The sequence below is a fragment of the Sardina pilchardus genome, chromosome 16, assembly GCF_963854185.1.
Source record: "Sardina pilchardus chromosome 16, fSarPil1.1, whole genome shotgun sequence".
Lineage (NCBI taxonomy): Eukaryota > Metazoa > Chordata > Actinopteri > Clupeiformes > Clupeidae > Sardina > Sardina pilchardus.
Window position 1 is genome coordinate 7,281,844 of NC_085009.1, and position 27,500 is coordinate 7,309,343.

A 27,500-nucleotide genomic window follows, 5' to 3' on the forward strand; every position below is an offset into this window, starting at 1 on the left:
CATTGCAGAGTGCCTCAACACGTTGAAGACTGTGAATATCGCACGTTGCATAATGCAGTCAAACAGCCAAAGAGAAAACAAAGTCTCTTCACGTTTTAACAACTACTTTCCTCAGCACTCCAGCCCATAATACTATTGTTTCCAAGAGCAACGTATAGGCCTCTGCTAGAGCGGCAGTAACATGATGCAGTGAGACGTAAATTCCAGGAGCATTAGCTCAGTGCGAGGATGCCTGTAAAGCTGTTATTCTTTACACAAGAGCTGGCTGGAGGAGAGGAGAGGAGCAGAGGAGGAGGAGGAGGAGAGGAGAGGAGAGGAGGGGAGAGGAGAGGAGGGGAGAGGAGAGGAGGAGGAGAGGAGGAGGAGGAGAGGAGGAGAGGAGGAGTGGAGGGGAGCAGACAGGCTCTGTGAGACTGAGGTGAGGCGAGGAGGGAGACATCAGTCTGACTGCAGCAAGAGAAATGGTAATGCTGCCTAATGATCCAGCACAACCATATGCAAGCAGGCAGAGACACACACACACACACACACACACACACACACACACATATGCATACATGCACACAAACTCGGAGACACACACATAGAGGATCCAAATACTCTCTCTTCCTTTCACTCTCTCTCTCTCTCTCTCTCTCTCTCACACACACACACACACACACACACACACACATGCACACACACATGCATACATGCACACAAACACGGAGACACACACATAGAGGATCCAAATACTCTCTCTTCCTTTGACTCTCTCTCTCTCTCCCACACACACACACACACACAGCGGAGAATGCCTGTGAACATGTGTCTTTGCAGGAGGGCTAAGTCACTCACGGGGGCTAAGGCTGCCTGTTTTGGATGGTGCCTGCGAGTTTCCATGGCTGCATTTTCCATTGCGTTTGCCTTTATAAAACTTTAGCCTTTTCTCTAATTCGTTTAACTGGGGATTCTCACCGTACTGCCTCGCACTGAAACACATTACACACCCATTGTGAATCCTTCCAGGAAATGTACGTATACAGGGTTTTTTTTTTCTCTCTCCGGCTCCACAACAGCAGGCATTCCTTTGGCTCTCAGTAGCTTTGTTGGCTGGCAGAAGTGCCCGCATAAACCCAGAATAATGACCATATACCATTGTTGTGTGCATTGTTGTCTGAATGCTGTCTTGGTGGCTGGAAGTTGAACTGCTGTTTGTTGTGCTATTTCAATATGTCCCCTGTGAATAAGCTAACCAAACGTGTGTGTGTGTGTGTGTGTGTGTGTGTGTGTGTGTCTGTGTGTGTCTGTGTGTCTGTGTGTGTGTGTGTGTGTTTATGTTTATGTGTATGCGTGTGTTTGTTTGTGCCTAAGTGTTTGTGTTTGCGTAAGTGAGAGAGAGAGGGAGAGAGAGACACAGCCCAATGTGGTAATCATTCCTAAATTCCGTAGCCCCGACTCACTCCGCTGGTATGAATCCAGCTCCTCTCGCTGGTCGCTGGTTGAAATGAACCCAGTCCTCCTGCCTGTCCCTCACTCACTCACTCACTCACCCTTCCTCCCTCGGAGAAGATGGGAGTTTTTGGTGGGAGATTGTGAGCTCTGTTAGCCTCCCTGTGTTGCCTAACAGAGGGGTAATTGGATTACATTCCATGTAGCCGGCTATGTAGGGCAGAGCAGAGCAAGAGCAAGTTTGTTGCTGGTGCATGTGGCCGGCTAGGCTAGTATCCTGAAAAGAGCAGGCCCCCTTTTGTGAGCGATACTGCGAGGCTTCGTGTTGGTTTAGAAAACAGACACATGAATCACTGTGTGGTTTAGCACAGCTTAGGGACTGCAGCAGTCAGAGAGAGAGAGAGAGGGAGAGGGAGAGATAGAGAGAGGGAGGGGGAGACAGAGGGAGAGTGAAGGAGTGAGAGAGGGAGGGAGGGAGAGAGCGAGAGAGGGAGGGAGGGATGGGGGAGAGACGTATTGTTTTCCTCCGCTCTCCACTCTTTTCTCCGAGCTCTGGGCTCGACATTCCCCAAATACCGCCGCTAAACGCTCCTGACGCGAGCAGCCAAGTCCTGCGCTGGCCTGCCGCCCTGTCTGCCGAGTGGAGGCCCACTGATCTGGGCAGATCACTGCAGCTCGGGACACTCGGCCAGCGCCTGGAATTCAGCTCTTTCCATCTTTGCAGAGAGGAAAAATCAGACTGAATTGGTTCATTGGTATGTTGCAATCACACAATCACACACACACACACACACACACACACACACACACACACACACACACACACACACAGAGGGAGATGGGGAGAGTGAGAGAGAGAGAGAGAGAGAATGTGGGGTGTTTTGCGGTTTAGCACCACATCTTAAGGGTTTCGAGACTTCACTAGGCTATTTCACTGTCCATAATAATTTTATGCAGATGCCTCACTTCAAATGCATTTAAACACCAAGACGATAAACCCGTCTTCAAATAGATTCCAGACAATTCACATTTTCTGCACTGCGATCAATGGCACTTCGCAGTCCAGACACGTCTCCGGGCCCCTCTAAAGGTCTTTAGACAGGAGATGAATCTGAGTGCAGGCCTTTAGTGTGTAGCGTTAGCAGCCGTAGCTGGGGCGTAATTAAAGCTTGGTTTACCCACTGTTCCTGGGGCCCATTTAAGTAGCGCTCAGGCATGGCAGACATGCTCTTAAGCAGCCGTGTGCAGCTAGGAACAATTAGCATGGGCTATTAACATGAATCAGATTAGTGCACACACATTAGCGTTGCTGGGGCCCTAAAGGGTACCAACCCCCCCACCCCACCCCACCCCACCCCCACCACCCCGCACCAATCTTCCCTGTGGTTTATGGACATGCTTTCTTTCACTCCCGACCAAGGTGGACACCTGTCCGTACGATACTGTGTGTGTGTGTGTGTGTGTGTGTGTGTGTGTGTGTGTGTGTGTGTGTGTGTGTGTGTGTGTGTGCGTGCGCACATGAGTTTGTTATTAAGGCCCACTTATGTTATGCAGCTTTGAGTAGTGAGCTTCACTCGAGGTGACAGTGCAGTTTGTAGAGCCATGTGTGCCTCAGCTGCTAAAGGAAGTGTGTAAAAAATGCTAATCACGCTGCCAAAAAATGCCTCTCCAAACATACTTTACGTATCTAAGACGTATTATTACAAATCTAAGCATGTTTAAAACAAAGCACATTTGGCTGCCAGTGCGTTAAGCACATTTGATTTGATTTATAATAAGAAAAGCTGCCCATTAAATCACAAAGATCTTACTGACAAAGCACATCGTCTCTTCATGCTAACAACAACACCAACTAGATCTTAGTATAACATTAATAACACTTGTTTAGATGATCCGTCTCTACAATGCAGGGTTGATGCAGAGAATGGGAACATGAGGAAGCGTAGCACAAACAGAGGAGGAGAGGAGGTGTTCAGAATGTATGATGAGTGCATGATGGGATTAGCTCTTTTAAACGCCTCTTTGAGGGTAAACATTTTTGCACTTTGCGATTTTCGTGTTTCTCTTAAATAAGAGAAGTCGGCTCTCGCTGCCTGCACTCAAGAGCCGCTATTCACAGTTGTCTGTCGCTAACGCAATCTGCTGTGAGGAAGAATAATCAAAGCATTAATTCCATGAAATATTTATAAACACATGAGCACACACACACACACACACACACACAAGAAGCACACACACACACACACACACACACACACACACACACACACACACTCCACTCTGCTGCTCTGTTGGGTTCCAGTGTTTGTACAATCACCATAATCACAGTGCACAAAAAAAGAAAGAGAAGAAAAAGAGAGAGAGAGAGAGAGAATACAGAACAGAGACCCTGCAGGTCTATCTGCTATTGTCATCAACTCGGGCTTGGAACGCTAGCACAAGCTAATAGAGGCCCTGGGACTGCCTCAGACAGGCCTTTTGTATCCCAGCATAAAAAACACACACACATGCACACACACACACACACACACACACACACACACACACACACACACACACACACACACACAACACACAACACAGAGTCACAGTGACACACACATACACACACACACACACACACACACACACACACACACACACTCTCACAAACACTCTCTCTCTCTCTCTCTGTCTATGTCTCTCTCCCTTGGCCTCCCCGGCATCTCTCCCCTCTGCTGAAGAACAGCAACGCAGCATCTACACGGCGAGGCGAACAAAGCGCAAAGACAAAAGCGATCACACACAACCAGCAACCCAATTAAGCGTCGCGCGGCCGGGAAAAAAAAAAGACGAGGATAATAGCGAGGACGGCAATGACAGTCGCTCTTTCTCTCGTCCTCCACCACCCCCCCCCTCCTCCTCCTCCTCCTCCTCTTCCTCTCCTCCTTTCTTTTCCTCTCCTCCTTTCCCCCAAAGCGTGTCTGTCCTCGTGGGGCGTAAACACCCTATGGTGAAATGGATGGCGCAGGCACGAGTGGCGCCGAGCTCTTTATGGGAGCCGTTCGGTAAATGGTGGTCATTTTTTCTCTTTCTATTTCTGCGCTGGCCATAAGTCCTTGTGCTTTCACCGCTGTCATACACGCATACACACACACACACACACGCATACACACACACACACACGCAAGCACACACACATACACACACACACACACACACACACACACAGACACTCTCTGACACCTGGTCTCACTTAGTCTCTGTCAGACACACACACACACACACACACACAGAGACACACACACACACACACACATACAGTAACAGTGTCTCTTACTATCTCTCACACCCAGAAACACAAACACTCTCACGTGAAGAAACCACGTCTGAGCGCAGAGCCTACAGACAGTGCAGACTGTCATTTGTGGCTGGGGGTTTATTCACGCTTTTTTTGCGACACCGTTGGGTTTTTTTTGTTTTGCGCTGGGGTGCGGTCTGCTTGGTACGAGTATCCCTGGTTGCTCCGGAGAGACTCCAGAACTTTCTTTGTCCAGGAATGTGTGAGGATTTAGAGCGAGCGCTCTGGGCTGTAACGTGAAAAAGAGTCCCCCGTGAAAAGGCCAAGAATGTGGGTCGGCTTGATTATGCCTTTCCTCTCCGCCGCTCGGAATTGCCAAAAATTACACGAGAAGGTTGCTGTCTGATGTCAATATTGTGTGTGTACTATAGGTGTGTGTCCAAAGGGGTACTGCTGTGTTTAGGTGTTCACTGTGTGTGTGTGTGTGTGTGTGTGTGTCAGAAACTTTCTCTTTCTCTTTCTCTCTCTCCTTCCCTCTCTCTCTGAGATGGTGGTGTAGCAAGTAAAAGCAAGAGTGACTGCCCCAGTTACTGATTTGGTTATTTAAACTGAGCGCCGCTGATGATCCATTCAAGGAAATGTAGATCCAAGCAATCATGTGGCAGTTTAAATTGAAAGTCAGTGAGAGAGAGACTCTGAGATTGCGGGAGACCCAGGCAGGAAGAAATATGGAGGACTGTTGAGCGGGGAGTCGAGTCGAGGGTGTGGAGGTTTGGGGATGGAAGGAAGGGAGGGAGGGAGGGAGGAAGGGAGGGAGGGAGGGGAGAGAAGGAAGGGAGGAGGGGTGCTGTGCGAAGGATGAAAAACGGTGTGACAGGTGGAATGAGAAACACGCAGGGAAGGGAAAGAGCACGGCACTTTTCCCTCTCATCATACATCACACTAATGCTGCAGAAAGAGAGAGGGAGAGAGAGAGAGAGAGAGAGAGAGAGAGAGAGAGAGAGAGAGAGAGAGAGAGAGAGAGAGATAGAGGGAGGGAGGGAGAGAGTGAGGGAGGGAGGGAGAGAGAATTGGGAGAGTTGGAGGGGGCTGAAAAGTAATGTTGCTGCGTTTGCACTGCTTCCTGCGGCAGCGGCGTAGCAGTGAAACTGATTGAAACGCACAGCAGATGGGCTACATTTACTCAGCTCCCCACTCGCCCCTGCTAGCAGCTGCTTTATAAATCTCACCTAGCGCCCCCGCTAACGCTAGCGCAGCCAGCCAGCCGTAATCCCTAAAACAGAAGCGCTGGAGAGGTGTTCCGTCACAGCGAGGGGCAACAGGGCTTTTGTCATCTTTTATTTTTTATTATTTATTTCTCCACGCACTCGACGGCTTCGCCGCACAATATGCTTGCGCTTGGCGAGCTTCCGCACACCGCATGTCCTTAATCTTCGTAACATTCGGTGTGTTACTCTTCGGCTTGCCTCACTGTTATTTTGGGGGGGTGGGGGGCTTGAAAGGTTCCCCCTTTTCCAGCCAAACGAGCACGAGCTTTATTAGTGTTGTTTCATGGCTCGCTAGCACACGAGATACGAGGCTTCAAACTCTGTTTAATGCTCATTATCGTGTAAATGTTTCACTGCTTTTGCTTTGGCGGCGGGCGTAATGGAGCCTCTTATTTAAGCGAAGCTGGTGTTTGATTCTCCAATTCAAAGAGCTCGCCTTTGATCACGGCAGCGAGAGCCGGCGCTGGTGTTTGGTAAAGAATGGCCTAGCCAGAGCAGGCGCTCACGTTAACAAGGATACGCTGGGGCCCGAAGAGTGGAAGTGTGGGTAATTAGCGCTCGGTACTTTGCCCTAGCGAGTGACTCGAGCCATTCTGGGATTTCGCTTCCTGGGAATTTAATCAAATACAGTAACTCGACACCTCAACAAGTGTTGGTTTAGGCGTAGCATTGTCTCGTGTTGTTTTCTCGCTCTGTGTATATAACTTGCCCTAAGTAAAGCACACACACACACTTGCTTCAACGACAAAGAACTCTTTTTGGAACTACTTAGGCTAATGGACAATATGGGAAGGCAATGGTGGTCTTAAAAGAGAATTGCATCCGTAGTGTTTTGACCTGAATTCTCCGCGCATCTCAGCCACTCGGCCTAATTTAGACCTAAAGTGGAGGAACAGTAGAGTTTCCACTGGCAGCGGAGGGCTAATTATGGCCTGAGGGCCGCTGAAGAGGGGAAAAAGGTCACTCACTGACAATTAGCACAAAGGCAACCGAGGCAATCGTTTGATGACGAGGAGGAGAGCACTTCAAGGCTTACAACGGCTACTACCCCACCACACACCCACACACCCACCCATACCCCCATACCCACATCACACGCCAGCCAGCACCCTCCAGATGCCCTTAAGAAAATCACGTTTTTCTTCTGAGAGGGAGAGCGCACTGGAGGTTGGCCCCCGTGAGGGGCCAGAGGCTATGTGCACTAGCAGCGCTGGATTTCCCCCAAGGTTCAGCAAATCAATGCCCCCCCCCCCCCCCCCCCTCCTCTCTGCCTTCCCTCACACTCGTGGGTGAGGCGAGGTGTGGAGCTGTCGGGGGGTCGGTGGTGCTGCTGGTGGTAGTGCTGGTAAGAGGGCAGGGTAGAGTCGAGTGTGGTAGTAGAGGAGGAGGTGGAGGTGGTGGAGGAGGAGGTGGGGGTGAGGTGACTGGCCTCTTGAGTGTTCCAGGCTAAGGGTGAGTTCATTAGGCGGCCAGTGCTGCTCCGGGCACCCCCCCCCCCCCCCCTCCCCAGGGTGATGTTCGGAGCAGGTCTGCATGATTGAGATAGGGCGAGGGGGAGGGGGGGAGAGTCAAGGCAGGCCAGCACCGGTGCGGAGCGACTGATTGGGTCAAGCCGGCGAGCAGCTCCAACCCTCCCGGGGGGGCCGCCCAGAGAGGAGCGGTGAGGGGCTCCGGTGGGCCCGGATTGGGGAAATGAGTCTTATTACATTTGAGCTGGACGTCCTTCACACACGCAGCAGTGAGACTGGGCTCTCGGCCCTCGCCGCGTCCACTAGGAGGGGAGAGGACGGGCAGGTCAGCCGGTGGGATGCGGTTAATCTGATTAGGGGGGGTTTTGAAGGGGTTTGGTCAATGCTAATGGATTTAGCTACCGCTGTGTCCAGCCTCCATCAGCCAGAGCTGATCCACTGTCCAGTCCCCGCGGAGACCGCTAGCCTGTTGCGCAACGGGTCAGCGGCAGCGTGTGTTAAGGTGGAAGCGGGACAGGGACGGCACCTGGGCCACGAGGTGAGGTGTTGGATGGATGATTTCGCGTGTTGTAGGGCAAGAAGATGAACGACTGTCCTTCCCAGAAGGGGACAAATCATGTGTTGCTGGTGGTAGTAGTGGTGCTGATGGTGTGTGTGTGCATCGTGTGTGTGCGCGAGTACATGTAGTGGGGGTCGGAGGTTGCTCAGGCAGGGAGGGCAGGTGGAGGAAGATGGAGGGGAGAGGGGGGGTGGGGGGCAGTTTGGTGTGGGGTGGAGGTCCAGACCGTGGCGGTGGAGAGCAGAACTGAGGGGCAGTGGTGGTGAGCTCTGTCACCAGCGGCTAATTGCTCCTTGGAGAGCGGGAATGTCGACATCATCAAAAGGGCCTGGGCTCTTAAAAGGAGTGGAGGAGGGAGGGAGAGAGAGGGAGACAGAGAGAGAGAACGAAGGAAAGACAGAAATAGGGAACAAGGAGCGGAGGTGGGGGCCGGGGGTGGCCAGGGAAGGCTGAGCGGCGCGGGGGCGAATGAATGATTACATTACCCTATAATAACATATTTATATCGGCACAGCCACGACTGGAGATGTCTCAATATATGAAGCGTGCTTGGCCTCCTCTCCTCCTCTCTCTTATCTCTCTCTCTCTCTCTTTCTCTCGTTCTCTCGCTCCGTCTCCCCCTCTCTGTCTCCATCTCTAATGCACTCTCATCTCTCCGTTCTTTTTGTTCTTTTCTTTGCGGCTCGGGCTCGTACGCCCTTGAAGTTGTTTTGGAGGGGTGAAAAAAAGAAAAGAATAAAAAAAAGAAAGAGAGAAAGAAACGAAAGAGGCTCCCCTGCTCCCAGTCATCCTTAAGGCCTCTCTCTCTCTCTCTCTCTCTCGTCTCCGAAGGAATGCGAGATTAAACAGAGACGTAGCCGCAGCCAGGCCCCTGAGGTTGAAGCGGAGCTTTAAAGCGCTTGTTTAGGGCGAGCTGGTGATCGGGGCGATGAGGACCCCGGCTTTAATGAGGCTCGGCGGTTTGTTTAAGAGCGGTCGGAAACACCTGCCTGTGTTTTTGTCCCCCCAGTGACCGTGACTCGATTATTTCAGTTGGCTTGATTTAGCGAAAAGATTTGTTCACTCTCAAATCAAATGAGTCGACAGTTATTGTGTTTGCTCGCGTTGGTACAAATGTTGGTTTTTTTTTGTGTGTGTGTGGTGGTTGCCCATTTCTGGGTAATACATTGACAGATGTTGTGTCTCTCGCTAATGCGCAAAACCCAACTAATTTCTGAACATTAGTCAAACTTAAACCAATAAGTGACATTTTGTGAACAATATTCTAATGCGATTTGGCTAATTAAGATATTCCAGCTGACACGGCCTATTTGTTTTGTGGCGGTTTTAAACGGAGAGCCAGTGTGGAGTCCCAGTGTGGAGTCCCAGTGTTGTACCAGCGCTGAGGGGGGGGCAGTGCTGCGGTGCTGCAGTGATGCGGTCAGGAGCAGAGCAGAGCGGGGCGCTTATGTTTAATGCAGAGTGCTCCCCGGGGGGGGGGGGGGGGGGGACGAGGCTGGGCTGGACCCTGCTGACCCTATCCTGTCTGGGAGCTGCCATGTCGCAGCCCAGCCTGACGACGGAATCCACCCCCCCTCCACCACCACACACACACACCCAGTGACCTCTGAACCCCCCCCCACCCCCACCCCAGGTCCCATCCTCCACCCTCCACCCTCCACCCTCCACCCTCCACCACCACCAACACCACCAGCATCCCACAATCCCCCTCCCCCCTGCCCAGCGGTCGGCCTCCGTGCTGCTGCGTGTCACACGTGTCAAAAGCTCGGAGCGCTCTCTGTCAGGCTTTTGACACGAAAGGCCACGACTTCCCTCCCTCGCTGTCACCGTGGAAACCTTCGCGCGGCGGGGAGGACGAGCATCGGGGCGGTGGGGTTGGCGCTGCATAATGATGGAGTTTAGGACGGAGGAGGGCGGAGGCACGTGGAGGTCACAGGTTGCTGCCTCTCTAGATGGGAGTCATTTTACGGCGTCCATTGAATAAACAAAAAAGCTATTTCATTGTTTTGTGTTTTCAAAAACGTTATACTCCAGTATTAATACGGTATTGGTAGCTCCACGACTACATGAACTACTAGATTGAAAGCTCAAAGTAATATTTCTCTCAAGAAAGTGACATTTGATTCAAAACGGAAATATGACTTTGAAAGTCGATGAAAGGAAGATTAGAGTCTAATTTGATTTTGATTATACATAATTCACATCTTAAGTCTTGTCAGATGTGCTCAGTTACCAAAGCTGTGCACTTTTCTTTACCCCAAATATGCCTTTCTGCTTGTAACACCGACTAAAAAAACGACTAAAAAACGACCTAAAAGAGTATTTCTCCAGATTTGGCGATACATTTATCATCCTTCACTCCGTATTAGATAAAGGCTTAAAGTGCCGTCATAGAGTGGTACCTTTCAGCTGTGTGGAAGCTAAAACACTTTATGTGTGTATGTGTGATTACCCCACTGCTTAACCTTGGATTTGGACTGTCCGGATAAATGATTGATTGCGGTCGAAATGGCCGTGTGCTCGAGGAGGCTAATAAGAACTCGCTGCCCGACGCTGCCCAGCACGCCTAAATGCCTCGTACGCGCTACCACATCCTCCCCTGCCTCTACACACATGCCCCCCGCTGGCATGGCCTCTATGGGGGCAACACTTAGTGGTCTTTAAGTGGGTGTTAGTGGTGTGTGTGTGTGTGTGTGTGTGTGTGTGTGTGTTTAACTGTCTATGTAGTGTGCACGTGTGTAGACTGGTGTCTATCCATATGTGTGTATGTGTGTGGCCTTTTGAAGGTCCTCATGCAGGCTAGTGTGTGTGTCTGTGTGTGTGTGCGCAAAAAAGCACATCCCCTCTCTTTCTGCTCAATCACCCCCAGCACAAAAGAGACCCCCTCTAAGCTGCACCCCCTCCCCTCCCCACTCCTCCTCCTCCTCCTCCTCCTCCTCCTCCTCCTCCTGACTCCTCCATCTCTCTGTCTGAAACAAGAGCGGCGAGGAGGAGCGCTTCTAAGAGAACCGGGGATTTGTCTCGTTTGTTTGCTCTCATTTCCCCCGCTAAGCCGTGCCTCTCGTCTGGGCTCTCAGGCATGACTAAGTGCTCTGCCCCCCCCGCCCCCCCTCCTTTACTCAACCGCTCCATCTTCAAATGGAGAGATGACCCCCTTCTCTTTTATTTTCCGGCGTTTTCTGAAGAGGGCTTCGGTGCTTGAAGCGTGGCCCCGTGCTATTGTGGCTAACGGAGGGGCTAGCCGGTAGGCGGAACAAATTAAGAGACGACACACAAGTGGTTCGGGAAGGGTCCCTCCAGCTGACGGAATCCTAAGCGGAGTCACAATCTCCTCCATTGTACGCCATTTTGGCTCGGTTGACACCAGTTTCCTCTTCCGTGGATGGAAATCTCTGCGACTGGCTCTCCGTGTCGGCTCTGTGTGGAGCTTGTTAGCGCGCATTAAGGAGGAGAGTGTGTGAGAGGGATTTTTAAGTCTCTCTTTCCCCCATGAATCATCCTCACTGTTGTTTGCGTGCGACACGGAGAGGATCCGTATCGACCCCGACACTAACATTCGCGAATGCCCCCCCTTGACAATGTTTGCTGTGCAGGCGGCAACAGTGGTGGCTGTTAAAACCCGGATCAATGCATTGTCTTTCCCATTGATCAGACAAACGCGCGCACGCAGGCTTCAAAGAGCTTCTCCCGTACACAGGAGTCAACAGCGAGGACGTCCACCCGGGCAAACAGCCGGTCGCCGGCGACACGAGTGACATTCAGTTGACAAGGCTTTAATTGCGGGGATGGATCAACTCTTCCGCCTCTCCCACCACTGCTCCCCCTCTCTCTCTCTCTCCCTCTCTCTCTCCATCTCTCTCTGTCTCGTCTAGTCTAGTCCAGTCCAGTTGTCCACTGTGCTTCAGCGGAGGGCAGAGGGAGTCAAGTCGTTCCATTAATCAGGCTGCTTATTCACTCGGCGATCATGACCCGAGCTATGGGCTGACCCCGGCGTCTTATTCAAGCATTGATTAGGAGTGCGCTTCCTCTCCGCGCCACCTATGACTAATACGCCTGCATGCGCCCGCGCCGCGCTCCTTTTAAGCCGCCGATCAATATGGAAGACGGCCGCTTCCCCAGCAGGGAGAGAGAGAGGGAGAGAGGGAGGGAGGGAGAGAAGAGAGAGAGGGAGAGAGAGAGAGAGAGAGAGCGTAGGGCGTTGTGTTGCAGAGCCTGACTCACCCAGGCAAGCACTCTATATTAAGATCTAATAAAGCCCGGCGCTCTCTGTTTCTCTAGCCGGATAATTATGGAGGACAAATGGAAACTGGGAAGGAGTCCCACATTTATTATACGGGCCGTTTCGTGTGTGTTTTTTTTTTTTTTTTTTGCCGCATTTAATTTCTCCGAGAACTGCATTATGTGAACAGATGCCTAATGTGTGTGTGTGATTGTGTTTATGTGTGTGTGTGTGTGTGTGTGTGTGCGTGTGTGTGTGTGTGTGTGAGTGTATATGTGTTTGCGTGTGATTGTGTGGCTCTCTCTCTGTGTGTTTGTGTGTGCGAACGGGAGAAAGAGCAGTCATCATCAACAGGCTCGATGTTCTTAACACATTTCTCTTAAAGCGGCTCAGTTGGCCGGGCGAATTGGGAGAGGCTGTAAGCTCATAGCTCAGCGTGGCCTCCGACACACAGCTCCCTAATCAGCCAATAAGGCCGGCCTGTGTGCGCTGATATGTAATCCCGGCTTTGGAGGATGGGGATACTGCGCTGCCGGGCCTGGCCATTCCATGTCTGTCCACTCCATCCCCAGTATTTTTAGCCTGGGGTGGGGGACTGTGTGTGTGTGTGTGTGTGTGTGTGTGTGTGTGAGCAGGGTGAGGGCCGAATGGCCGAGGAGCCTTTAATTTGTCCCGTAAGACGCGTGACATTTGGATCAGCACATCGGATTTGGTCGCAAGTCCAGGAGGTACCTCGGGAAGGTGCCTCGTAATTACAGCAATATTTCCAGGCGGTGGTTTAATAAGGTGCCTTGGTTGTGTGTGTGTGTGTGTGTGTGTGTGTGTGTGTGTGTGTGCCTGCTGGGGAGGAGATATATTCTTTCAAGTCATGGACTGTGTATGTGCCCTTATATATGTTTGTGTGTACGTGTGTAGCAGCGTATGGCAGGGAAAAGTGAAGAAATTGGATGTCTTGCAGTGTTAGTTAGAGAGACTGTGTGTGTGTGTGTGTGTGTGTGTGTGTGTGTGTGTGTGTGTGTGTGTGTGTGTGTGTGTGTGTGTGTGTGTGTGTGCGTGTGTGGTATGCATGTGTGTGTGAGTTTATTATATGCCGCCGTGCCTTTGAAATCTTTTGAGGTTAGGAAATGTCTTTCATGTCAGACGTTAACAGACTGATAAGCCTCTAAAAGGCCTTTCCATCCACCGGTGCATTGCTGCCTCTCCTCTCCTCCCTCCTCTCTTCTCTTCTCTTCTCTCCTCTCCTCTCCTCTCCTCTCTCCTTCTCCTCTCCTGTCTCCTCTCCTCCTCCCCTCCTCTCCTCTCCTCTCCTCTCCTCCCTCCTCTCTTCTCTTCTCTTCTCTCCTCTCCTCTCCTCTCCTCTCTCCTTCTCCTCTCCTGTCTCCTCTCCTCTTCCCCTCCTCTCCTCTCCTCTCTCTTCCCCTCGTCTCTTCTCTCTTCCCTTCACGCTTTAGTAAGTCAGAGCAGAAGTGAGAGGGGGAGATAACAACAGACAGAGAGTGCTAGTCCAGGGGGCTAGTGGAAAATAACCGCCGGCTTCGGATCCATCCTGCCGGAGCCTGACAACAGAGCAACCATCTGAGAAGGTGTGTGTGCGAGCGTGTGTGTAAGATGTGTGCAGCTGTGTGTACGTATGTGTGTACGTATGTCTGTGTGTGTGTGTGTGTGTGTGTTATTAGAGTGGGAGAGAGAAAGAGCCTACGAGTGAGTGACAGACAGAAAGAGTGGGGATGGGAGTGGGGGGGCGAGGAGGGAGGGGGGGTTCTGTTCACCGTTGCGCTACAAGTCCGCTTCATTCTCGCTCTCGCTCGTGCACACGCTGTAGAGTCTCTCTGCGGCCCAGGTAGACAGACACGTGCGGAGGAGAAAGCAGTGATCCTCCGACGCGTCGTTCCGTTTAAAGAGCTATTTGTCACCCCGTGCGACAGGCTGACGCCGAGCCCCGGTCAGCCGCTTGATTGCGACGTGACAGCAGAACGCCGAACGTCACCGATGTCTAGCTGGCAGAAAGCGGACAGGTGCGTCTCTTTCTTCGCCTGCTGAAATAAAACGACGTCTCTTGCTATGAAGATCTGAAGACGGCGTTTGACGGTGACGTCAACAAACAAAAAAAAAGCATGGCCACAAGATTGAACTCCCGCTTCCGTTAAGAGCAAACAAATCTAGGTGGTTTATGGTGGTTCAGATGGTTTGCTAGTTCATGGAGGATTTGACGTATTGTTGTAATATTTCAAGGACGTTGCGAAGAAAAACTGCACAAAACATGTGAGGGTACCTGGTTAGTGGATGGATAGTCCCTTGCCCTTGGCCCGTTTTGTAAATTCTGTAGAAAAACCTTGTGGTTGTCTTTATGTTGGCAGGAAACATCTAAACATGGCATGCTAAAAGCACTTACTGGCTTGGAATGGTTTTGATAAGGATGTCAGACCCTAACCTTGCCACTGACCTAGACCTGAGGTGGTTTTGTTAGTGTGTGTGTGTGTGTGTGTGTGTGTGTGTGTGTGTGTGTGTGTGTGTGTGTGTGTGTGTGTGTGTGTGTGTGTGTGTGTGTGTGTGTGTGTGTGTGTGTGTGTGTGTGTGTGTGTGTGTGTGTACCCATATGTGCGGAAGCAGTCTTGTATCCTACTTTTCTTGGCTGATGCAGGGACATGTGTGTCTCTCTCTCTCAGTCTCTCTGTGTGTCTCTCTCTCTCCCTCTCTCTCTCTCTCTCCCTCTCTCTCTCTGTCTCTCTCTCTGTCCCTGGGTGGTGTGTGTTGGCTCCATGTTGGGAGAGACAGGAGAGTGTAACCAGGCGGTGGTGGTGAGAAGTGAATGGGAGTGCAGGTCGTGTCTTTGCGTGAGAGGAGCAGAGGAGGTGCTCCTGTTAATGCTTTTTCTTGTCCATCAAGTCTTTCTGCTTGCCCCCCCCCCCCCCCCCCCCCCCGTCTCCTTGGACTTTTAATGGACTTTATCTGTGACATGCACATAAGCACAACACACACATACACACACACACACACACACACACACACACACACACACACACACACGCACACACAAACACATGCACATGCACACACAAACACACACTGTCACACAAACACACACACACGCACACACAAACACATGCACATGCACACACAAACACACACTGTCACACAAACACACACACTTTCCTTCTAAAATGCCAGCCGTCATACAATGCAAACAGCACAGCTTTGGCCATTATCTGTGATTATTTACCTTTCATAAAATGGTTTACCTTTCAACAGAGAAAACCTGTCAAAAATGCTCTTTTTTCCCGATCAATCATTCTTTTCATTGCCAAACAAACCCATTGTCTGGGTAATTGCTCGACTGTATTGTATGAAATGTGTATGCAAGATACTCGTGACTGCCACACAAAAGTAGTTTTCTGGCGGTCTGTCATTAAACCCTGTCTGTAAGATAGGCTTGGCAATACATGACGTCTTGCACGGCTGGATTCAGACAATTCACATTTTTAATGAAACCATTAGTCTTTTGTGATCTGGTGGGTAGAACGTGCGCTGGTGTTGATTAGCAAACACCTCGCACGCATCTCACGTCCCAAATGGCCTTTTTCGTGGGTTTTCTTTTTTTGGGGGGGTGGGGGGGGGTGGGGGGGTGCTCTCTCTTTCTCATCTCCATTTCATGTTCTTTTTTCCCCTTCCATTTTTCTCACTGTTCATAACTCCCAGTGGCAACTCATCAAAGGGTGTAATTTCGCCGAGTCGTTCTCCATCCCGCACTTAGCCCAGACCTAATGTTATCTGAGAACACAGTGCCCCTCTTATTTAGGAATGGAGGAAGACAGGGAGAGAGAGAGAGAGAGAGAGAGAGAGAGAGAGAGAGAGAGAGAGAGAGAGAGAGAGAGAGAGAGAGAGAGAGAGAGAGAGAGAGAGAGAGAGAGAGAGAGAGAGAGAGAGAGGGGAGGAGGAGGAGTAGAGGAAGAGTGGGGGTAGTGGGTCAGACAGTGGGAAAGATTGGAGAGGGAGCATGTCGGAGTAGAGAAAATTGAGACAGACAGAGAGATTTGACTGATAGCGCCGACTGCTACGATCAATGAGGCTCGCATGGCAATGCTGGGCACACACGGCTCTGGAACGTATTAATTAACCCATTTGCAAAATTCAAGGCAGAAAGCAGATAACCCCTCCCCTCCCCCTCCCCCCTTCATATCTGACTACAAATAGATGAATGGCTGTTTGATCAACATGGCGGACTGTTCTCAGATCAGAGTGGAGGCCCAGCTGCGGGCGTCTGCTGTTAAGGACGCGCTCACAAGCAGGACATTTAATTAGCTGCTTTTTTCAGTCCGGCCCTTTTGTCCCTCGCTGAGGTGAGGAGCAAAACAAGCCGGTTTGATGTTTCAAATTTGAAAAATATCAACTCTTTTATGTCCACCAAGGTTGTGCGAATATTAACTATCCTCATTAAGAGGGAGGCCAGATGTGATGCGCTTTATCTTCCTGGCCCAAGACCTTGTTGCAGCGCCCGGGAGGTTAGCGAAATCACGTTAGCGCGAAACCTGGCTTTCGGTCCAGATTGAAGTGACTCATTGCATCCCTTTCCCTTTTGAGTAAAAGCGGAAATTCAGAAACGTTAGGGACTGCCTCGACTTCTCTCATATGACGCGCTGTAGGTCAAGGGAACGACCCAATTTGAATTTAATTCATTTCAGGCCTGATGTTCAAAATATCAGGGGAGAAAAATAGTTGTTTTTTTTTTTCAAAGCAAAGTCAAAAGGTGGTTCCTGTTGCTGCTGGCTACTGGGGTATCGGTCGTGAAGGAGTATGGAAAACAGTGTAGCGTGAAACTGCTCTTCTATACCTCCGTTAAGACCATCATCATGTAATTGTGTTCCCGCGCGCTTGTGTATCGGATAGATGCCCGCAGGCAAGGAAACTCTCTTTATCCCAGAATTCCCAAGCCGTGACGGATGGCTTATTGCTCAAGGAAAATGAAGTTCGGGAGGAGAAGTGGGGTGGGGGGGGTAAGAAGAGAGAGCCCCGATATGTATTTTAATCTATATTATAATCCTTTCTGGAAATCGTTTCTTTTCATCAAGTGATCGAGAAAGACGCTGAGCTTGCGTGCGGCGATTAGCTTCATTTACAGGCGCCGGATTGGTGTGCCAGAGCGTGTAATGCGCCCAGGACCTGAGGGAGCGGGTTTTTTGCGGGGAAGAGGGAGGCGCGACGCGGAGGCTCATCCTGCTCTTAAATTGGCGCTGCACCGGGTTCATTCCGCCCAGCGCTCCGCTGGGAACACGTATATAGCGTCTTGTGTTCCTGTCGGTGCCATTCATATCTGGTGTACAGTGTGCGTGGCGTGTGGCATGTGGCGCTCGGTTAACCCGCGGTCGGGAGTGGAGATGAATTTTTTTGGTGAGAACGACGGTGGTGTGAATTTGATCTGTCTGCTGGCTTTCCCCTCTTTTGTTCCCATCGCCCTTGTTAAATTCAATCCCTGCCTCTCTTCACTTACTCTCTCTCTTTCTCTCTCTCTCTCTCTCCAGACTACACCTCTTTCCCCACTGAATTCAATCCCCTTCTTTCTTTCTTTCTCTCTCGCACGCTCTGTCTCTCTTGCTCACCCACTATCCTTTTATTCACTTGCCCTGAAATTGCTCATTTTTGTCCTCCATGTCTCTCTCTCTCTTTCTTCCCAGCCATTCCCTCCCTCCTTCCCTCTCTCTCTCATTCTCTCTCTCTCTCTCTCTCTCGGTCTCCATCTCCCCATCCTTCCACCTTAATATTTCTCCGGAACCTTCTTCCCTGGCTCGCTCGCGGCTCTCTCCGCGCTCCTCTCCAATTTGGTGCTGTCGGCCGGGTGACGTGACGGGCCTTTGGTCCATCATGCCTGATTTCCTGTCGGTGCGATCAGCCGAGCGGCGCCGGAGCCCGGGCGGGCTGACCGTCCGACCGGCCGACCGACCGGCTGGCTGGCTGGCTGGCTGGCTGGCCGTCGCTACCGCCTGGAGGACGAACGGACGGCAGATGGAGCTCCGAGTGGCTGGGAAGCCCCTTCAGCAGGAATCCCAGACTATCAAATTAAACGAAACGCGTGCCAGGCCATCGGCACATAGTGGAGAAAATGGCTTCACGTGGTGCCGCCAAAAACCTGTTCCCAGGTATTCCCTGAATAACATGCCCAGGGCCTAGTGCGGCTAAAAATGAAAAAGAACGGGGGGTGGGGGGGGGAAAATCCTCTCAATCTCTTCTCAGTAGTCACCCATGCTGTTTGTCAGTGTAGCACAAAAGTAATTATCCAGCAGAATGGCGGTGACCTTTGGGAATTGGTCACCATTCACCGGCATAGTGGGTGAGAAAGAGCCGGAAAAAAAGCTTCTCTTTCCAAGAAAAGGCTGCTGTCAGACTCAAAGAAATCCAATATGGGGGCTCAACTGGAGTGAGGACAAAATGGCAGCATTTCCATTCCCTGTGTGTCCAATAAGACTCACTCCCTGGCCCGGGGTATGTCCACGCGCATGGCTCGACTAATGACTTGGCTTTGTTGTCGTTCGCGGCGGCACAGGACTTAAAGCACGTCTCGCGTTGTCTTGCTGGTGTCCGCAAAGTGAACCAGGAAACTAGCGACTCTCGTGTCCTCGGCGTGGCGCAACTTTGGCTCGACTTTCCCCTCTTCCCCCGAAGAGCGCTGGCACATCCTCGCCCCCAGCAGGTGCCACGCCGAGGGATTGGTACAGCATCGCCCCCCCCCTCCCCGACCCCCCCGCCCCTCTTTCGTCCTCATCCGGAGTTGGAATGGGGCACGCGGCCCCCCGTTTGGGGAACATGTGGCTTTGTTTACACAGCGACGGCTGTTCCCTCTGCCACGCTTGAGCTGGCCGTCAGAGCCAATTACAGGCACACAAATGAAGATGGAGGAGCACGGGCCACGGATTGGGCCGACCGGGGTCCTGCTCCCGCGCGATGGTTGGTTAGGGGCACAAGTGTCGCCGCGGCGACTCATTAACTTGGCGCCTTTAGCGCGCGCGAGCGAGCGAGCGAGCAAGGAGCTCCACTTCCTGTTTTGGGAAGGGGAAGGTTGAAAGGGCGCAGGACTGACGCAGAGAGAAGGAGAGAAGGAGAGAGGAGAGAGAGGCTGCTGAGAGAGAGAGAGAGAGAGAGAGAGAGAGAGAGAGAGAGAGAGAGAGAGAGAGAGGGAGAGAGAGGGGGGGGGGGGGGGGGGGGCAGAGTCAACGGATGGTCAAGGCAGCTGGGGAGCTTGAAATGCGATTACATGGTTGCGTGTGCATGTGGAAGAGAAACATGCAATATGTCACTACCAAAAATGGCAGATGCACGCTCCAGACTGTGCGAGCTGATCTGGAAACAGTGAGCACCTTGCAACATAACGCACAGATGACATCATGCACTGGAGCTATCGTTTCGATGAATCAGCAGCATTGTTTGCTGCCTTTGTTTTCTTTCTTTCTCTCTCTTTCTCTCTCTCTCTCACACACACACACATACACACACACACACACACACACACACACTTTCCCGAGGTCAGTCTTTTGTTTGTATGGCGTTTGGCTTTGTATGAGACCCGTCATGATTTCATGGGTTAAGGAATGATCCAGTAAAAGGCGGTTGCACCTCTCTCTCTCTCTCTCTCTCTCTCTCTCTCTCTCTCTCTCTCCCCCTCTCTCTCTCTCTCACACTTTCCCTAGGTCAGTCTTTTGCTAATGTCTCTGCGCACAATGGTTGACACCTCCCAGATTGTGTGCGTGTAACCCTTTTCTCCGTGGCGAAAAAAAAGCCCCTTTGTCTCCCTTAATTATTTTTGGCCGGCGTTTTCGAAAGCGATAGCGCTGGCACTTGACTGGGCGCTGAATGCCGCGCCATTGATTACGGGCGCTCTGGCGGCTGACCTTTCGCCGCTCGCCTCGTCGCGCGCCCCTCACCGCCGTGACAGGTACACCGCGGCGATCGATGGCCGGCGGCAGCCGTGCGCGCCAGACGACGCAAAGTGATGTGTCAGGAGCGGAAAAGTACACGCATGGCCGCGTGCGGACACATGCTCACACTCGCGCGCGCGCGCGCACACACACGTACGCGGACTTGTGCACGTACGCACGCCTGTCTCTCACACTCCTCTCTTACACACACTCATACACACACACACATATACACACACACACATTCATATATACGTACACACACACACACACACATAAATAAACACACACTCACACTCACACACACATCAACTGCTCTTTAAGACTCACATAGAGATATATTTACACACACACACACACACACACACACACACACACACACCAGCTCCTCTTTGTGACTCACTTATACTGTATATACATTTACATGAAGAGATCCTTAATCATCACACATCATTCACACATACTCTCTCCGACACACTAACAGCACTTAAACATGGCTCCATAAACCATGTGCTACAACACCATGTGCTACAACAGAAGAGGAAATAGAACTTAGAAATAGAAATAGATAGAGCTTCTTCTCTATGAGCACCAGTATGCCCTTTCTTCTGACAGGTTCTGGCTCAAATAAATCATTTGCCTGATGATGTCTAATTCCAAGTCGGATACTCCGTTTCATGTAATAATTATATGTTTTGGGGTGAATCTAGTAATTACTATTTGACATTCCCCTGTAGTTGCGATGAATATTTCAATAAGCTGATTGCTCTGCACCTGATTTGAAATGAAAAGCTCTAACTCGAATTTGATAGCGACACAGAAAATGCTAAGTAGTCGCCTACCTGTTGGAGCAGGTTATTACACAGAGTAAATATTTGACTCCTGGGAGAAGAGTTAGAGCCAACATGGCTTCTCTTTTGCCCCTTCATTTTGTGTAGAGGACACGAGCGACTGGCGACTCATTAGCACCTGCGCGGCCCCATGCCGAGACTCTCAGGCCCCGGTTATTACAGCTAACCGCCACCATGAATCTGGGTCCCCACCATTTCAGCAGTATTTCATCTCCGAGAGAGAGAGAGAGAGGGTGAGAGAGAGAGAGAGAGGAAGAGAGAGAGAGAGAGAGGGAGCAGTGGAGTATGGGAACTGTGCAGTCATTCCACCACGTCTTAAGGTTAATGAGACTCACTGCGCTGGCCTCATAATTGCAAAGTGTTCACTTGTAATTCATTGCATTTGGCTGTGGGTGCGTGTTTGTGTGCGTATGCAATATGTGTGTGTGTGTGTGTGTGTGTGTGTACTTTGTGGGACTCCAGTTGCCTCTCTGCACCATTAAGTCTGCTGCTTGTTCTCTCTTCCTCCCTCTCCCTCCCTCTCCCTTACTCTAAATCTCCCAGCTGATTTCTCAAGACCTCCCTCCATCCATTCCTCCCTCCCTCCCTCCCTCACCTCCACCCCTCCTCCCCTCCTCTCTCCTCCTCCCTCCCTTCCTCTCCCGCCGCTCCCGAACTACATCCCCGGCCCCGACGCGCCGCACAAACATTAAATTAAGCAGTTGACATTTTGTGCACACTGCATCTCGCCGTGTGTGTCACCTTGAGCTCCGGCTGCCAACATCTAAAGAGGAGGGACGAGGGGGAGCGGCGCGTCGTGGCGCCCAGGTCTGGGGCTGACATTTCTGGGTCAGGCTGGAGGGGCGGTGGGGGGCGGTGGTGGTGGTGGTGGTGGTGGTGGTGGTGGCAAGGCAACGCAAGGCAAAGGCAAGGCACGGTGAGGGAAGGGGAAGGGGAAGGGGGAAAGCAAGCACCTAGCAATTAAAAAGGCAATCGAAGTGGAGCGTGCAGGGGCGACGAGGAGGCCCGCCGTAGTCTCGGGGCTGTGGAGGCCATTAGCGTTAATTAGCCCTGTGCTAACTCCGCCGGTGACATTTCACTGGATGAGACGCTACGGGCGGAGGGGGCCACGCCGCAACACTGCGGGGCCCAGTGCACAGCAGAGTGAAGTGTGTGTGTGTGTGTGTGTGTGTGTGTGGGAGTGTGTGTGTGGGGGAGTGTGTTTGTGTGGGAGAGAGCGAGTGTATGTGAGGGTGACAGACAGATTTGAACTCCATTACAATGCTGGCAGGGGTCCTACATGCCATCGCTCCATTGGGTACGATGCTACAACAAACACATCAGACATACACACTCGGACACACACACACATACACTCTCACCTCCTGCATCCCCCAAACACACACACACACACACACACACACACATCCACCCATGCACACATACACACACACACACACACACACACACACACACACACACAACACACAATAACACACAAATCAGACACACCCCAGTATTTTCAAACTAATACCAATAATATGCTAGTCTCTCCCCCCCCCATATCTTTATTCAAAGCTGTGTATGTGTTTGGATAGCGGATACCAGCCTCCTTAAGTGTGGCTGCGTCTTGTGGGAACTCTAAATGATTCACACGGGTTAAAATGGAACTGCAGGGAGGAGAGGAGGCGGTGGGTGTTTTAGGATCATTTTTGGTATCATTTCCCCTCCTTTTTTATAAAAAACTTCTTTCTCTTAAAGGAGAAGAGGGGAAGAGATGAATATTTAAAACCACTTCAAACAAGCAATCATTAAATATTAAAAATGCAGAGAAACAAGACAAGCCTCTTTTATCACTCGCACCCCCTTTCTTTCCCCAGTTCACACACACACACACACACACACACACACACACACACACACACATGATATTTCTCTCGTCTTGCTCACACATACATACGCACACTCACACACACACACACATGCACATGCACATGCACATGCACACAGACTGTGCACAGTTTGAGGGAACTCACCCAGAGGGTAAAAACACCCCACCAACCTGCTGTTGATGTGCTCGCTTCCGCAGAATCAGCACAATCTTTGCCTCAGAGAGAGAGAGAGAGAGAGGGAGAGGGAGAGGGAGGGAGAGAGAGAGGAAAGGAGAGAGACAGAGCGAACGAAAGAAAGAGAGCAAGATGGGGGGGCAAGTGTTGGTTTGGAGAGAAATCGGGAATAGAGAGAGAGAGAGAGAGAGAGAGAGAGAGAGAGATAGAAGTTAGCTTCAATCACTAGCCTGTCTGAAGACTCTCTGAATCTCACAGTTCACCGCCAGCCGCCATCCTCGCCCTCTTGGGCCTGGGGCGGCGTGTGAGAGTTCTCCTCTCCCTATTCTCCACGGGCCCTCCTCTCTCTCTCTCTCTCTCTCTCTCTCTCTCTCTCTCTCTCTCTCTCCCCACGTACTTCTGAAACACCCAACTTCCCTCTGCAATAGCACTCCCAACACAGCCAAAAAAGCGTTACCCCGGCCAAGGGCCCGGTAATCACTCAGCGCTAAGCTAAGTTATTCCGCTAGTACCTTCCATCTAACTTTGCATCTGAAAAATCTCTTTTGCCTTGAGGGTGAGGGGCTTGGAGAACGTGTCCTTAGATGGCTGCGGCGGAGTGTGTGTGTGTGCTGGATGAGGAGTGTGCTGACTGAGCGTGAAAATGAAGGGAAATGCTAATGCGTGCCATTAGCCTCGTTAGCCTGCGTTCGAGGAAGGGTGGGTGGTGGTGAGGGTGGGGGGAGAGGAGAGGGAAGAGGCCCTCGGAGGTGGATTGTCACTGCGTTTTGGGGTTGGAGTGCTTTGCGTGTGTTTTCTTTTTGTTTGTTTGCTGTTGTCATTGTTTGTTTGTGTGTTAGTGTGTGTGTGTGTGTGTGTGTGTGTGTGTGTGTGTCTGCTCATATGCTCAGGTATCAATATGAGCACTGAACCATGTGAGCCTAGAAGTGTTATGGGATTCAAAATGTGTGTGTGTGTGTGTGTGTGTGTGTGTGTGTGTGTGTGTGTGTGTGTTTATGCATGCATGTAATTGACTGTAACAGCCGTGTGAGATTGATGAAAAAGGTGTGGTTTTGTGAAGGCTGCACAGCTGTGCATTGACGCTGTCATGCGGGCCCCGCGCTGTTTCAACATATACATTAATTCACCTGCTCAGCTCTGCAATATTTAAATGCCCTTTCACTCCTCTCCCCTGCATATGGATCAGGAAAAGACATCAGGGGAACCCAATATCTCTTTTCAATCTTTTTTCTCTTCTTTGTTCTCCTTTCTTTCTTCTTCTACTTCTCTCTCTCTCTCTCTCTCTCTCTCTCTGTCTCTCTCTATTACTCAGGGAGTTTTAAAGAAATATCTCCAAAAGCAGTAAATTTAATCAAAGAGAGATGTGATTCTGAATGTCTTCAGCTCCCTCAGGGTCTCCCCCCTCTCTTCTCTTCTCCATTCCTCTCCTCTCTCTGTCTTCCCCTCTTCCCTTTCCTCTCTCTCTCTTTCCCTCCCCACCCCTCTCCATTTTGCCCCCTCTCCCACAAATTCACCAACCTCTTCCAAATCTGTCATCCTTTATTCACGTCTTCCATCGCGCATTGTTCCTCAATTCCTCTCTCTGTCTGTCTCCTCCACTGTAGCATTCTGTTATATGGATTAAAGCTCTCTTTCTCTCTCTCTCTCTCTCTCTCTCTCCCCTCTGCCTTCCCCTTCACAACCTCTCCTCTTTTACTTCTGCTCCATCTCTCTCTATCACTAGCTTTTTCTTCTCATCTATTTCTGCGCTCGTGTATTAAGTAATTATACCCTTTTACAGTAAGTTCCACTGCTTCTATTTCTCCTCCTCTCTCTCTCCCTCCCTCTCTCTCTCCCTCCCTCTCTCTCACTCCCCCTCTCTCTCTCTGCCTTATACTTAAAGTGTCATTCGGCGTCCACATTTAACTAGCATTCCCACCCCGGTGCCGTAGCGACAGGCCCGGTGCAGAGGTTAATGTGGCCAATCTAATCTGGTAGGGCCCTCGCTCCTCCTCGCGCCTCCTCGCCGGCTCCTCCGTGGCTCCGCCGTGGCCCAGGCGTGGCCCATGAGCGGTCAGGAGCGGTCAGGAGCGCGCGGGGGGAGAGAGATTGGCAATCAGCGCGGCGCCCCGCGACCAGGAGAGCCAAATTAATTACCGCCGCCCATAAATTCAGTGTCATGTCTAATTTGGCCCACCGTCCCACCCCGTGTGTCCTGCGCACACACACACACACACATGCGCGCACACACACACACACACGCTCACACACACACACACGTTCACACACCCTTGCCAGGGGATGCTTGAGGGGTCCTCCGGGGCACTAATGAGGGGTGCCTCGTTATGCTAACGGCAATTTAGCCCCTTGTAATATTTAGCCAAACGTTGGTCCAGCAGCCGCGGTTGTAAATCCTACAGTACAGCAGCTAGCTCTGTAGTGCAGGCTGCAAGGCCCCAGCGCTAGTTTATCACTGATGATTATGTGTGCTGTGGTTGGAGAGGTGGGAGAGAGCAAGGAGGAGGTGACGGCCCTTGAAGTCTGCGAGTGTGTGGGAGTGTGTGTTCTTGTTATATTTAGTATGCACATAGTGATGGTTGGGGAGTTGAGGAGAGATGTGTGTGTGTTTTGTTAGTGCTTTCTCTACCCCTCTCTTTTCCTCCCTTGCTCTGTGTGCGTGTGTGTGTGTGTGTGTGTGTGCGCGTGTGCGCGCGTGTGTGTGTGTGTGTGTGTGTGTGTGTGTGCATGTGTGTGCACGCGCGTGTGTGTGTGTGTGTGTGTTTGCGTGTGTGTGTGCGTGTGTGTGTGCGTGGGATTGTGTGTGCTTGTGTTGACTGAGAGAGGAGGGACACAAGCACACAGAGAGAAGGTTTCCCCGACTCGAGCAGAGAAGCAAAACTAGGGTAAATATTTTGAAGCGCGCCGGTCTCTCGGGGTTAGCGGCTGAGGGAGAATAAGATGAAAATCTGTCTGCTTGTGTTTTCATCTCCTGCCACTCTCTACCAGCATCACTCCCACCCCCCCTCTCCCCTTCTTTAACTTTCACAAATATTACATTTATTAAATTTCCTGTATATTCCCAATAATTTCGGACAGGTTTCGCTTTCGGAAAATTAGATTTGGCGGCCGCTTTGATATCCCTTGTCTCCGCGGTGTCGAATTCCCCGCCCTTGCGTCAGGATAAGTCGGACAGATTGGAATTCACCGAGGAGCGACTTTGGGCTCCTTTTGATCAAGCTAAATGTAATGCTCCGAACGGCCCGCAGTCATAGAGGCGCTGCGGCCAGGAAATCGAATGTCTCATTTGATCCGCGTTGGCTGAGTGTTTTGACTGGATTTACGCACGCTAATGAAAAATATGCTCGCAGACTACCGCTGTGGCAGTGTTTGGCATTAAAGGATCATTTCGCCATATTATTTTTAACAGTGCCGCCTCGCCTTCCTCTAAGTTTTCGGCAGGCCCCAAATCCCAACACTGACAACTTTGTACGCCAAAGGATTCCCTGCAGTAAACACAGACATAAATGTTCTCATGAATACTGAACAATAGGAGACTTGTTAGTAATTCATCAACCATCTTGTTTACACTGCGTGCGCTTATATTTAATATATACCCCAATTAACCAGGACGGAAACACAGTCGTCAGTGAAATGTGTTTGTAAGGGGAATCAGTAGAGCAGCTACAGGGATTTGTGCTGTGAAGGACAACTGATTACGCTAATTTTTTTTTTTTTTGGAAGGGGGGCAATCATGGGAGCTGTGGTAATAAATCTGGAAGACATCTTCATTATTTGAAAACCTCTCTAATTACGTTTAAAGAGAGACGCTACAGCTGCTGCCGTCGACAGAGACTTGCCTCGTGATGACTCATCAAAGAGGCCTCGAATCCATCAACTGCTATGCTAACTAACTTAACTCACTTTCTTGTTTTTCTCCTCCCTTCTCTCCTCATAGGCATACTTCCGACAGGGTGTTGCCCTTCAGTACCTGGGTCGCCATGCCGACGCCTTGGCTGCCTTCGCCTCTGGGCTGGCCCAGGACCCCAAGAGCCTGCAGCTGCTGGTCGGCATGGTGGAGGCCGCCATGAAGTCCCCTATGAGAGGTAAGGCTGATGCTAACGCTTAGCAGAGGCACTAAACTCCAGCGTCAGAAGCTAAAAACTACCATGGATTGGTTCTACCACTATGGAGTCCTCCATATAAATGTATGGGGTCAGTTAGTAATGCCAATATGGCATTTGTCTACACATATTAAACCCCTTCAATTCAATTCAATTCAATTTTATTTATAGAGCGCCAAAACATTACACATGTCTCAAGGCGCTTCACAGAGCGTCAAACCTTCAAAGAGAGCCCATGAGCAACAGGGGCAAGGAAAAACTCCTTAGAATTGGAGATATATATAGGAAGAAGCCTCAGACAGATCCACGACTCAAGGGCCCAACCCATCTGCCTAGGGTCAGTTAAGTAGAGTAAAATCATTTGTGGTATTGTA

At 50.9% G+C, this 27,500-nt stretch overlaps 1 protein-coding gene across 1 annotated transcript in view; it reads left to right on the forward strand.

The window, feature by feature from the left end:
- The window catches only part of LOC134060169 (tetratricopeptide repeat protein 28-like), a 164,269-nt gene that overhangs the window by 33,914 nt on the left and 102,855 nt on the right, over positions 1 to 27,500 (forward strand). The window contains exon 2 of the mRNA XM_062516788.1: positions 26,961 to 27,108. Within this exon, the coding sequence (XP_062372772.1) occupies positions 26,961 to 27,108 (148 nt within the window). The remainder of the gene's footprint in view (positions 1 to 26,960; positions 27,109 to 27,500) is intronic.